Raw genomic sequence first — 13,529 nt, 5'->3', positions numbered from 1 at the left:
TTCAATAATTAATTTGAAGAATATGTACAGCACAAATCCCAGAACAGCTTGATCAATATACCTCAATGTATCCACAGATCAGCACTGGGAATAAAAAAAAGGACAATTTGGCATATGCCGTTTCAATGCTTAGCATTTTACTTAGTTCCCCAAGAATTCTCACTTGTGTTGATTTCTGTGCTTTCAATGCCTTTCTTTAAGACTACTTTTACCTAACATGTATCTGCCCTCATGTCTTGTCAGGTGAGCATTATCACCTTACTGTGGCTTCTTGTTCAACCTTGAGCTGACGCTAACATTGGTTAAACAGTGAGGCAGTGTAATAACAGTATACAATGAAGAAAAATACAAAGCAACTAGCATAGCAGAAAAAGAATTCTTCCATGTTATTTAATGATAATTTTACATGAGAGTGAATGCATCAGGACTTAGAACATACAAGAGTTTCTTCATGTAAGAAAGCTGCATTGTCTAAAGTAAGGTCAAATTTAAATACACTATCATTAAATTAGACCAAAAGACTGTTCAGGCACTTATGTTCTGGCTTGAGCAATTTATTTGGTTTAATTTAAACTCGTTTCAATACTTTGAATAAAACTGAAAAATGCTCCTATTAAAACAAGTATCATTGTTTTTATTATGTATAAGTAAAAAACAATCCAGATCATATGAGCACAATTAATTGATTAGAAAAACCTAAAAACCTTAAAACAGAGAACATAAAGAAATGGAAATATTCAGCTAGTCCATCAACATTCATATTTAGTAACATCTATAGCTATAACACAACTCTAAAAGCAGACAGTGTTGGTTTCATGAGATTAAATAAATGCAGGACAATGTTGCCAAAGTCAAGTCACTGCAGTCAGCACTCAGGTGAGAAATGTCTCTAGGAAATAATGTCAATTTTTTGACCCAGTGCTTAAATTATTATTTGAGTTCAGTAATGCTTAACCTGTTGTACAAGAAAACTTGTATCAGTTCACCTGAAAGGTGGCAAGGCTAGGCAAGGTGAAGGATAACTACTTCTGAAACACAAAAAGAACATGTGCTTGACAAACTGGATTATCAAGAAGGCTAAAGGGAAGAAAAGAGTTCACCAGAAATAGAAAATAGATTCATTTGTTGTAACTGACTCTAAGGAGAACCTAACTAGGGATCTATTCAACTTCAGGCTAAAATTAATTTGCCAGATATTGCAGAAAATTTACAACATGAAATGTGAATTACACTTATACAACATGGAGTCTAAAGTGTGATTCTTCCCAGCTGAAAAATACTTAAAGCCTATCATCAGCCACTTCCAATACAGCATGTAAAGCAGCTGTACATCTCTGTATGGTGTCTCTTTATTCAATAGTTAGTTCTGTCTTAATACATTTCCTGCACAACCCCACAATCCTTCCTATTTTATTTACAGAAATAGGCAAGTACCCTAAAGAAATCCTCTTTGTGAATGACCTCCAAATGCAACGTGCTTTAACCTTGATTTCTAAGCCCACTGCTCACACGGTTCTTTTTTGTATTCCTTCCTATCACCATCTTGTTGCTCTGTCACTCCCCAGTGCCATTTCTTCTGTCTTTACCCTCTTACTCAGTTAACCAACTCTCCTTCTGATTGAAGAAAACAGACTGGTACTATTAGGGGAATAGGCAGATGACCTAACGGAGCTCTTCCATCTCTAACTCCTATGAACAGTGCCTCTAAGTGTCTCTTTTGTTGGTTTGTTTGTCTGCTCTAGCATTAATTAGGTTTTTAACAAGTGCATTGTTTGCTAGAATGTCATAAACAAAAACATGTTAAAGCAACCATTTGGATCTAGTTGACCTATAAACTCATCTGTTTTCTAACTTGATAGTGTCACATGGCTATGTGATACGGTTAATTTTCAAATAATATAAATGAAAATTCTGAAAGTTGCCATGGTTTTATTGTGTTTACGCCCAGTTCTCTTTGATACAAGAGCTTTTACATCAAACTGGCAACAAGAAGGGGTATAAATGCTATTACATACTTTTCCCTATCACTGTAAAAGGGCTTTGCTGTTAACTACAAGGAAGCTCATGTTCATTACACTTTCTCTAACATTTCTCTTTGCTCAGGTATTCTATAATGCCAGGTACTAAATCAGCATTTTAAAATTTCATAGTAAAGTTAACCAGAGTTATGGGATGCATTTTAACTGCTATACCGGCAAAGATAAGCCTAACAATAAAAATTATTCTGCTTATTTTCCTCAGGGATTTAGTTATACTGGCTATATTTTTTATCCCAAGTCAGCTGTACAGGTAAAGTACAGATCTAATTTAAAGATGCATAAAATATAGCTTATAATTTATTTGTGAAATTCCCTGATGGTGGAAACTACACACAGATCCTGCAGCTGATGATCAAGGCAAGTGGCTTGATGCAATTACCAAATGATAATGTGAATAACATGAATACATATACAGCAGAAACAAATAAATTCATTGTCTGAAGAGTTACTGAGGGTTTAGAACTGGAAACAGACAATTTAGTGTGGGAGACCAAAGCTTCTGCAGTTTGCAAATAAATCATTGTAGACTCCTAGGGGGAAGAAAAAAAAAACAAAAAACCAACCAAACCACAGCAGACAGTGATAGATTCCAAAATGGGAACTGACAGCCTTAAAGAAAAGAGCTAGCAGACGAAAGCCTGTATTTAAGGACATACTCCTTTTTGCAAGCTCCCTCATAACTACAGTGGAACCAGAAGAAACACAGAGTCAGGCCTGAATCACTGGCCTGTATAAGGGGTCATTTGTAGCTATTCTCAGAGTGCTTAGACCGTGTCCCATTTAAGTCCATTTTGCACTAGAATAAAGGTTTACATAAGACACTGAGCAATAATGAATCACACATTGAAAACAAAAGCTGGGGGGGGCGTGGGCAAGCTTTTGGAGGAGAAAGGAGTTACTTTTTCCACTGCATGTCCTGTTCACAGTCCCACTAGAAATAATAAAACAGTAACTTACACAGCTGGCTCTCAAATAACATTAAGTGCAATAAAACATTGTGCAACTGTGTGCATGGTTGCTGGTCTGTAAAGGACAGACGTGTGCTGGCTTGATATCACATCTAGTCCTGATAACTTTGCATGGCCTATTTAATTCATCACCGAGTATCAAATGCCACTGGTGCAAAAGCATAAGAAGCATGACTTTCTGTATTGAGTTAGTGCAGTTATTGCCTGTTTCCTGCTTCCCAAAGACATTTGTTTAGCTGTTAAGTGTCCAACAGATGAAGCTGATAAAGCATGGCTGCAGCTATCTAACCTGGGGATCTGAAAGGGCTCAGTACTGCAGGTACACTTGACCTGACTTAGAGGGATACTCCTTATAAATGTGCCTTTACCATGTTGATCTTCTCAAATTGTTGAGCATAGTCCCTGGTTTTTGCTTGCAGGCAGAACTGTATATACCTAGACATGTGTTCTGCCTGGTCATTTGGCCACAATGCTACAGAAGGACCCAGACTTGAGCTTACAGTGGATTGAATGATCTAGTAGGTCTTTTTAAATGAGTGACACAAGCTAGGGTAGGAAAAAAAAACCACAACAAATGAAAACCAGAAAATCAGCACTCTTTGTCTAGAGGTGTTGCAAATACTGTATTTTCTCCTGAATTCTGATGGTAGGCTGGTCTGTATGATGCTTGCAGCTATTTTACTGCTTGTTACAGATAAAGAACTGAGACCTTCATTATTTATAAGCTTTAAAGCTTTATTTTAAGCTTTTTTCATTGTAACACCTGAAAGCCTTAAAAAGTAATATTGGCTCTACAGTCACAACACCTAGGTGAAAGAAGGTAGTCTGTATCTGTCTTTTCTACAGACAGGAAATTTAGGCATAGATTGTTCCATCAGCATACCTCACAGTGGTTGGCAGATGCTTCAGAGAATTCACCGGTAGGCAGACAGGTGCCAGAATAGGGCATGCACAGCTCCCCAGGAACTAGATCTATAGCTCCTCTTCCTTATAGAGACATACCCATCAGACTCATTACAGTTCTCTTCAAGGAAGAAGAACAAGTGTAGGTGTTTGATGTGGTTTTGGCTGTGCACTCACAGCTATGCCATATGCAAGTTTCTTGCATAACAGCACACAGGTGATGGCTGCAGAAGGCCTGCCTATACTAGCTCAAGTGGGTTTTAAGCCTGGCATAATTGGTTTGAGGTAATGGGAGATCTCTCCCTGGCTTTTACCAAAGCCTGGGTTATATCTTTGTGATGTGTCTTTTGCTGTGTGTTCAAACACTGCCTTAATTTAACTGGACACACTTCAACAAAGCAGAAAGGAAGTTGAAGCTTTCGTCTTGATGTAAAGGGCACTAGGAACAGAGCTAACCCACAGGGAAAATCCTTGGAATCTGTTTGAATACAGCACCTACAATGATGTTTGTGTTCTTGTTCAGATCTACAACAAACTACAGAAAGGGAACATATTTGCATGATAGACATCCAGCTCAGAATATACTAGGAACTTCTCTTGCTTTACAGTCTTTGAGTTTCAGTGAGTGTAATGAAAGGTAGCAAGCATAAGTCACCACACCAAGCAAATGTAAATAATCCCATGGAAGATTACTAACAAGCTAAGAAAAGCAGAGTACAACTACAGTGTCACTGTGCAGTGTCACACATTACTCCTTTCGATGTGGAAAAACACCAATATAACACCCACAAGAAGCTGCTTTTCTTGATGATGTCTGCTCAGAAGAGGTTAAATATTTTAAACTAGTGCAAAGCCAGATACTCCACCCACTTAGTATATATTCAACTGAGTAACAACTCTTAAGACACAGAAAAATCACGCATTATAACACTAAAATTTTGGAGTTGCATTAAAGTTCCCTATGCATGCTTTCTAAGTACCCTGTGAGCAAGCCCTTTATCTGAAATTCCCTATAATTTGTTGACAGTGCCCACAGCAAACTGGATTCTGCCCAGGGAATCTGAGAGCAAAATAGCACTCAGCACATTAAAAGTGGCCTTGAAAACGTATGGTCACAGATGAGGTATTTGTAGAGGTGTCAGCATTAAGCACATGTTAAGCATGCAAAGCAAAGAGACCTTTTGCCAAAATTATAGCATGGTACAAGGTCATCACAAATCAAGAGTAATACAGTCTCTATTAGAAAAATGATAACTTTGAAATACTAAGAAATAGCATTAGAAATAAAGGTATTAAACAGGCACATGACAAGTAACATAGGCTTGTCTACTTGCACTTCAACATTTGTATCAACGATCAACCAGTCCTGCTCAGCTCAATAAATCTAAATCGACAAATTACTTCTTTATAATACCCCTATGAACCAAGGGTTTTGCCCAGCTTCAACCCACATGAATATCAGTGCTCTTGACTAAAATGTCTCTGTCATTTCTGAATTTGTGAAGTTAACCTTAAGCATCTTAAAACAGTTTAGAACTGGATCCAGTTTTTCCACTGTTGAAGTCCAGTTCACCTGGAAATGGTAGGACAGAACATTAATTTTATATGTATGTCACAATAAATATTTTGCCCAACTGACATGATGAAAACATTGCTGGCCACAGCAAAACCACTTAAAAGAAGATCCAAAAGGAAACAGTTGTAAATGCAGCATTTTCAGCCCAATGGAAAACCAGAAAGGAATGCCAACATTCCTGAACTTCTATCTCCAGGTGGCAAGAAGAGAATCAACCTGTAAATGTCAAAAATAATCTCTGAAAAGGTGTTGCAAGGCAAAGGATAATATTTAAAAAAATGAAGTTATTTGAATGGTACAGACACTTGTCAATATGAAAAAAGCATAGACTACAGAACTTATAATACTGAGGATGAAGCCTGGGCCATAGACTGGGCCACAGCACAGGATCAGTTCTAGAAAAAAGCACAGCTGTGTTAGAAGGATATAGAAAGAAGAAAAATTGAACTGAATCACAGTCAAACAACCCAATGGGCTTCCTTTATGGTTACAGAAAGAAAACCCTTCCTGGCATGTGAAACTTTGTTTCATTTGTCTTCCAAACTGCACTTCTGTTTCTGAAGACAGTTAATCCAGTTTAAGGTAAAGTCTGCAATTTAGTTGAACATATAAATCGGCTACAGCATATCTGACCATTCTTGCTTAAAAACCAAATGATATAAGCATGATGGATAAATGCCTCAAATATACAAGCATGTGAATACAATATGGTTTCTTTTTTTCTGTGTGCATGCATGTATATATGCAGCTGTACAGCTGTGACAAAAATTGTGGCTGCGTAGCTATTGTATGCTAAAACAACTACTTCATGTCATGTAAGGAGTAAACTTGGCTCACATTACACTTTTATACTAGTTCACAGCTATTAATTTTTTATAGCTTTCACCCCCTATACTTCAGGCAATACTTTAATAATGAGGAAGGGGTTTTCCAAGTTTGTAAGGAGGCATTGCCACAGTATAGGGCAGGATTCAGAAGGACTTAGAGTTTTCACTCTCAACACTATCACTGACTGTGACCTTGACAATTCAATGATCTTAAATCTTGATGTTCTGTTCTCAAAAATTATTATGCTACTTTCGAATGCTTTAAAACTATAGATCCTATTTTTAAAATGACGTGCTTTAATTCATCCAGTATCAAAAACTCAACCTCTCTACCGGATTCCTCAAACTTTAAAATCAGGAAAATAAAATCTGCATCATCCATCTGGTAAGAAACTTACTTAACAACTAGCTTGCTAAATATGTTGACAATACTGAAAGTATTAAAATTTGCTATAAAGTTTTCTTCTCCATATTGTTTTGATTAAGAATTTTCTTTATTTTACTGGAGGGTGAGAAACTCCATGCATCAACAGAAATTATATTATTACTGCTGATTTTAAGTGGACTTTATGTGGGGTTTTTAAATTAATTGCATGATGATATGCAGTTGTATAAAAACTTGTGAATCAATAATTTTGTTGTAAGAGTAGAATATGCAATTTTGTATCTATATTTATATCTTATATTTAAGATATATTAATTTAAAATTCACACTCCAGAAAATCAGTAGAGGTCTCCTTTTTTTCTGAGTACTTCATACTGTTTTGTTTATCACTGAACCTGGTCCCATCACCTTGATTTTCCTCTGGATTTTGGAAGGCTGCTATTATATCACTCCAAAGCCTCCTCTTCTCCAGACTGAACAAACACAGCTCCCTCAGCTTCTCAGTGTCAAAGTTTAAAAAAAGTTCACTCTCAGTAAGAGTAATGCGAATGCAAGCACTTATTACAGAAGTGATAACCCCTAAGACAAGAGTCTAAATAAAATTAAACAAGTGGACATGACTTGTGTGGCACTGATCTCTCTGAATGCTAGTGGAAATTAATACTATCCTTGTGGAATCAAACCCTATTCATATAACAAGAAAAGCAATATATGTTCTGTGCTTGCTAAGAGTGTTTTTATCAAATATTATGTGAAATGCGCTAATAGGCAAACTGAATTAGCAATAGCTGTGTACCTACTGAGAAGTCTTATGCTGCACTTCATTAATGCATCAGGTATGCTCTAAAATAAAACCTGGAAAAAACTGCAGACCTCAAGGGAAGAAAGTAAATGAGTAACTGTTGGAAGAGGATTATGACATTAGTTTTTACCAACAGTAATAGACTATTGGTCAAGATGCAGAAAAGACAGATGGGTAAAACATTTTAAAGATAGTTTTAATTATTTAGTTCATGTTAACTCTTTTGGATTATTTGATATACACAGCAAGGGACAACATTAGGCCTTTCCATGAGCACAATACTGGATTTTCATCTGCAATACCATATGGTAATATTTGCTAAATTGTCCTTCTACAACAGGTGCTCTATTTTATGAGGTAACATTACCTGTCCCTTTAATGTATAAAGTCATAAAATAATGAAATTGTTTCCAAGGTAAATGGGACCACTCATTCACTTCATCCTATGTGAGAATTAGAAGTATTGAGTTGTGAGCAAGTAAGTGACTATGAATAAAAAATTAGGGTCACATACTGCTTTGATTTATGCCTGAGTATCACCAAAATTCAGACATTCAAAATTAAGGTCATGTATTTAATCTCTACATTACAACCATTGTGGCAGCTGGATAGCCACAATTTATTATCAAAAGCCACAATCAGTTTTTAGTGGCTTGAGCTCATTGAAGTCTCTGATGAGCTTATCTTGCACTGTGGAGTACATAATATGTCAGTGTAGTGACACGAAGATGACAGTCCTCATGTGCATGGCCTAAGAAGGCTAATTGTGCACATTTTCCAAACAGAATTAACCCCTTAGCTCCTCCATTCTAACACTGAAGGTCCTGCCTTCAAACCTACCAATAAGCTGCAGTTGGCTATACATTCAGCTATGATTATTCATTTAAGGAAAAGGCATAACATATGGAAGTAATAAAAAGAATGTTTGTTCTGATTCTTTAGCATGCCCACACCAAATAATTTTTTTTTTTTTAAATGGCTGAACAAATTCAGAATAACTGAGTGCTTACACAATTAATGAGCTTATTTACCTCATTTCCTAGTATTGCCCTCCCAGGGATAAATTAAAAAAGAATTCCATTTAAATTATTCTCATCTGTCAAATTAAACCGAGGACATGGCCTATGAACTGGTTCAGCAAGATATCAACAGTTGTAAAGCTACCTACTGATTTTGTAATCTTCTTTTTTACCTGTGTCTTTGCTGCAGATTTCAATACTCAATTTCCGTGGGAAAAATCAGAATATCCATTGGATCGCGCAGTGTTAGGAGTGTTGGGCCTGTCAGTAACAATCTGTGCAATAGGTGGACAAGCAGGACTGCAGAAACCAGAGGCATAATTCATTTCTTATGCATAACATTCCTTTGAACAGGCCAGAAAGAGAGGGTTGACGTTGAGCTATTAATGTTTCAAGGAGAAAAGGAGGGTTGTGACTAAAAGCAGGAAAGGATGAAGGGCAAGATGAAGGGATAAGGAGCTGCAATAATGCGGTTGTTTACTGATACCTTCATAAATTTATTGGGTTTTGCATAAGTATCACAACAATCAAATGGTAATTTTCTGCACCTTTGGTACATGCTCTACAAATACACAGCAACAGTCATCACCCTGAAGAGCTTTCACAGTCTGAACACATGAGGCAAATAACGGGTAAAGGGCTCAGACAGAACTGACTACACCACCTGCAAGTGACAGGAGTGTATTTTTACTGCTGTAGCTATTGCTTCATGCTGTCTTTTCTACAGTAAAAATACAAAGCAAAGTTAAGTTTTGTGCAGGTGAAAAGAACCATCGAGATGTCAGTGTGGCTTTGAGCAAACAGGCGGGTAGGTCTATGGCTTACCTACTATTTGTTTTTGGCATGGGCATGCCAGAACATTACTGCCAGGTGCTGGATAACACCCTGGAGATCAGGGTCATTCTCTCTTTCCTAGACACAAAACAGGTACATCAAAAATGATATAAAACATGACATTCTGTCTCTCTCTTCGACATGTTTGCATTCTGTCCCTAAGCATTCTGGCTAGGGCAGCTGCTTGGGTATTTTTCCTGAGCAGTTTCACATGAGTTTTCAGCCATGGTTGGTCTGCCACCCTTCAGCTGCAGAACTAGCGAGAGGAGCACTCACCCGTTCTAGCCCTGACATAACCAGTAGCACCTGCACCACTGTTTCACAGCAATGCTGGTGAGACCTAGGATGGGATGAGAGTAACCTTGTAATCAGCAGCAGAGAGGAGCTGGGGCACTTGCTAGTCACATACCTGTTGTGCCTATATTCCATCTGTTATAGTTACCCAAAGAGAGCAAATAACTTAATCTTGTTTAACCTCAGCTATTAACTTTGACATCAGGCTTCAGCTATGAAGTTCACAGCCCAGCATGGACCATTTTCAAAACTCAAGAATTATTCTTAGTGCAGCTGTTCCACGGGGTATAAAGTTGCTGTGATGTTCTCTCAGTCTAATTGAAAAGCACCCGTGCTATCTCCATGCCCTTTGTCTTGACAAGGAAGACTTCTTTTTAATCCCCAGATCAGCCTCACTAAGCAGAAGAGAATAAACATTACATTTAGAAAAGGATAGTTCTCACTGATGCTCATTTCTCACGTTAGTGTTCACTACTGACAACTCCTCTTCCATTATTTAAAGTTACATCTGAAATTACTTAAAGCATCTAAATACATGTTACTGGGTCTTATCCATAGGCTATTTTTGCACAGTGGCAGACATAAGACCTATAATAAACTCACAGGCATAGAAAGACATGAAGCCTACCAGAAGACCATAACCTTTGCAGGTCTTTTTTTTTTTTTTTTTTTTTCTTCTTCTTCTTTTTAATCATTGAGTCTCGGATTACAAATAAACAGTAAGAAATCCCCTCCCCGAGGAAATGATAAAAACCAGTAAGAAATCCGACCCCCTCCCCTTCTTCCCCCGACTCATTTCTTTTCCACACATGCAGTCTGCAATGAAAGGACATGGCAAGATGTAGAATCACACACATCCTGCTTCTGAATCTCGAAGAAGAGATCTCTTGGGGACAGCAATCTCTTTCGCAAAGCGTTAATAACGAATAAGAGCATTAAAATCTGTAAAGACTAATCAGTAAACCACCGCTTTCCTTGTTGCCCACGGAAAAGTGTCCCTGCCGCCCGCATCTCCCGAGGGATGGACGAGGGGATTGGGGCAGGAAGCCCGCTCCGCTTACCTCGATCATGCTGGCGATCGGTGGGTATCTCCCGGCAGCGGGGCGGGCTCTCGGCGGGCCGCCGCTCGTCTCGGGTACCGCTCTTGCTGAGTCCCGCGGGTCCCCGAGCCCCCGGGGGCGGCGCCGCGCTGCGCGGGCTCAGGACCGGCCGGTCCGCGGGCGAGCGCCGCTGGGGCTGGGGCTGGGGCTGCTGCCGCCGCCGCTGCTGCTGCTGCTGCTGCCGCCGTGGCCGCCGCCGCTTGCGGGCTCCGATTGCATCAGCGGGAGGGCGGCGCGCAGGCCGCCGCGGAAAGCGGTGAGGGGCTGCGGGCCGCCCCGCCTCGCCCCTCCCGGCGGGCCCGCACACCTCCCGCCCGGCGGCCGCCCCGCCGCCACCGCCCCGGGGAAGCACCGGCAGCGCCTCAGCCGAGGACGAGGCCGGTGGGAGCTACCCCCTCCCCGCCCCAGGCCCGCACCTATCCGCAGGGGCAGCAACGGCTCGTCCCTAAAATGGCCCCGCATCCTGCACTGCACCTACCAAGCAGAGGCAATCAAAGGCTTTTACTGTAACTCATACTGTGGTTATATAACACGTTCTTCTTAGGCTTCTCCCTTAACAAGTGTTAAGAAACTCATCATTTTCCGTCTGAGTCATTTCCTCCTTCTTGAGTCCAAGTTGTCTGACACACCAAACACTTTGCAGTTCATCCCTCCCATCGCTAGCAAGGCCTTCAGCTCTCTCACTGCACGGCAGGCTTTCTCCAGGCCTCCCACCTTCCACCACTACACACACGACAGGTGCTGAGTCCTCCAGCACAGGAGGGGCACACACAACCCATCTATCTCATTTGGAGCTAGCTGGGTTTGCCAGATGTTTCCTAGTGGGGCTCTGGGTCCTTGCCCTGCTAGCCAGTGCGTACACCTCCACAGTCCTTCATACCTTGGCTGGCCACCCTACAGCCAGCTGGATCTCCTATTTCTGAGTAGATCTACTCCCTTACTTTTACCAGTGCTGCTGCCAGTGAGTGTGTAGTAGTAGTACAAACCCCCACGATTTTTTAAGAGAAAATCCCAGTGTAACCACAATGTAATGTTCACAATGTGCTTACTTTCATCTTTACTGATTTTACAGTTAAGCCATTTCTTCCTTTACTACTGTTTTCATAAATATTTTCCCCTTCTGATCTGCTTGAGAGTAGTTGTAGAAAGCAGTTTAATCTCAATGCTACTGTCAAAAGTGTCAGGTTCCGCTTTGCATGATGTACATAAATTCTCTCTTGTATAGTGCCAGAGACTGGTTACATAAACATAAGTTTCTCTGTTCCTGCCACTCTTCAGCCGGATAAGAAAATGCTATTTAATGGAACTACAAAAATTTCAATTCCAAGAAACACAGTTAAACAACACTACCCAAAATGAAAGTTCATGTGAGCAGTGATGTTCTAGTGGCTACTTAGGAGAGAAGAATGATGGAGAAAAAAAAAAAAAAAAAGTAGGCAGAGAAGCCAGCAAAAAAGCATCAGACAGATACAATTCATCATCAGTGAACTACTACTCTGTCTTCATGAGAGCAATTGATTCACGATGAATTATCTTCAGATTACAACAGCAGCATCGGAATAACCATACCGAGTCAGGCCAGGGGTCCATTCAATTCAGTATCCTGTCTCTGACAGTCAACAACAACGCCTACAGAAGAGGTACAAGAACAGAATCAGCAGGTAGGGGCACTTTCCTGATATGCTCTTTTAGCCTCAAGCCGTTTGTACCACAGCAGTTTCCTGAAAGACGGATTCTTTAGGTTTAACAGCTCTTCACAGATTTTTGTTCCATTAATTATTTTTTTTTGTTCATTGAACCCATGTAAAATTTGGCATCTATAAGATCTTGTGCTAATGAATTTCACAATTATCTGTTCTGTGGAAAAATACATAATTTTGTTTTATTTCAAACTTGCCACTTGAAAATTTCACATCATGCTCCATTCTGATATTGTGAGGCTGTAAACACAAAGACCAAAATATTCTTTCCCTCTATGTAATTTGAGGTCTTACAGACTATTGTTGAATCCCCTTGGTAGCCATCTCCTATTTCCAGATGAACAGTGCTAATCTTTTTAGTCTTAATATAAAAACAGTCCCATACCCCTGATCTTCCTTGATTTAGGATGGGAACATGAACTGAACAAAACTCTCAAAATGCAGGTCACCATAATTACTTTTCATTTGTGTTGTTTTTTTTTTTTTTTTTTCCCTCTCTCTGTTTCTTTTCCTAATATTGTCTGGTGTTCTGTTTCCTAACTTGACTGTTTCTGAGCACTAAACCAAACTGGTATTCTTAAAAAATATCTAATTCCAAGACTTCTCTTCTGAAAGGTCATTCATAACCCATCACTGTTTACAGGAATTAAGCCATTTTTTTGCAATGTGCATAATTTTCTACTTGCAGACATTATTATATATTATTTCATAAGGTTCTTCTGCAACTCTTTGCAGATAGCTCTGGTTTGGCTGAATTGTTTAACATCATTACCCTGAAGGTTTTAATCTCAGCAGCAAACTTTGTCCTTTCTCTATTTGCCTCCATTTCCCTATCATTTTCTCAATTGCACAGATTCTCTCCCTCTTCTGTTTCTTTTAACTAATTAATGTTTCTTTTCTTCTGTTTCTTTTAACTAATTAATGAGAGCAACCAGAAAAGCACCTTTCTTATAGGAGCTTATTTTCTATTAGCCTCTGATAAGGGATCTTGTCAATTCCTTTGGAAATCCAAGTAGATCGTACCTGTTGGATCTCTACTCTCTACATGTTCAATGAATACTTCAGAGAAGTTTCTAGATAGG

The 13,529-nt window shown here is 39.4% G+C and overlaps 1 protein-coding gene across 2 annotated transcripts in view; it reads right to left on the bottom strand.

The window, feature by feature from the left end:
* BCAT1 (branched chain amino acid transaminase 1) overlaps positions 1-11,077 on the bottom strand; it is a 66,324-nt gene extending 55,247 nt beyond the window's left edge. The window contains exon 1 of one of the 2 annotated variants that reach the window (XM_074902271.1): positions 10,709-11,077. In XM_074902271.1, coding sequence (XP_074758372.1) covers positions 10,709-10,717 — 9 coding nt within the window. In that variant the 5' untranslated portion in view covers positions 10,718-11,077. The remainder of the gene's footprint in view (positions 1-10,708) is intronic. The other variant, XM_074902273.1, reaches the window with a different exon arrangement.
* Between the last annotated feature and the right edge of the window lie 2,452 nt (positions 11,078-13,529).

The sequence above is a fragment of the Athene noctua genome, chromosome 3 (genome assembly GCF_965140245.1).
Source record: "Athene noctua chromosome 3, bAthNoc1.hap1.1, whole genome shotgun sequence".
NCBI classification, from domain to species: domain Eukaryota; kingdom Metazoa; phylum Chordata; class Aves; order Strigiformes; family Strigidae; genus Athene; species Athene noctua.
The sequence above is the reverse complement of the archived record's forward strand: the minus strand, read 5'-3'. Positions and strand labels throughout refer to the sequence as shown.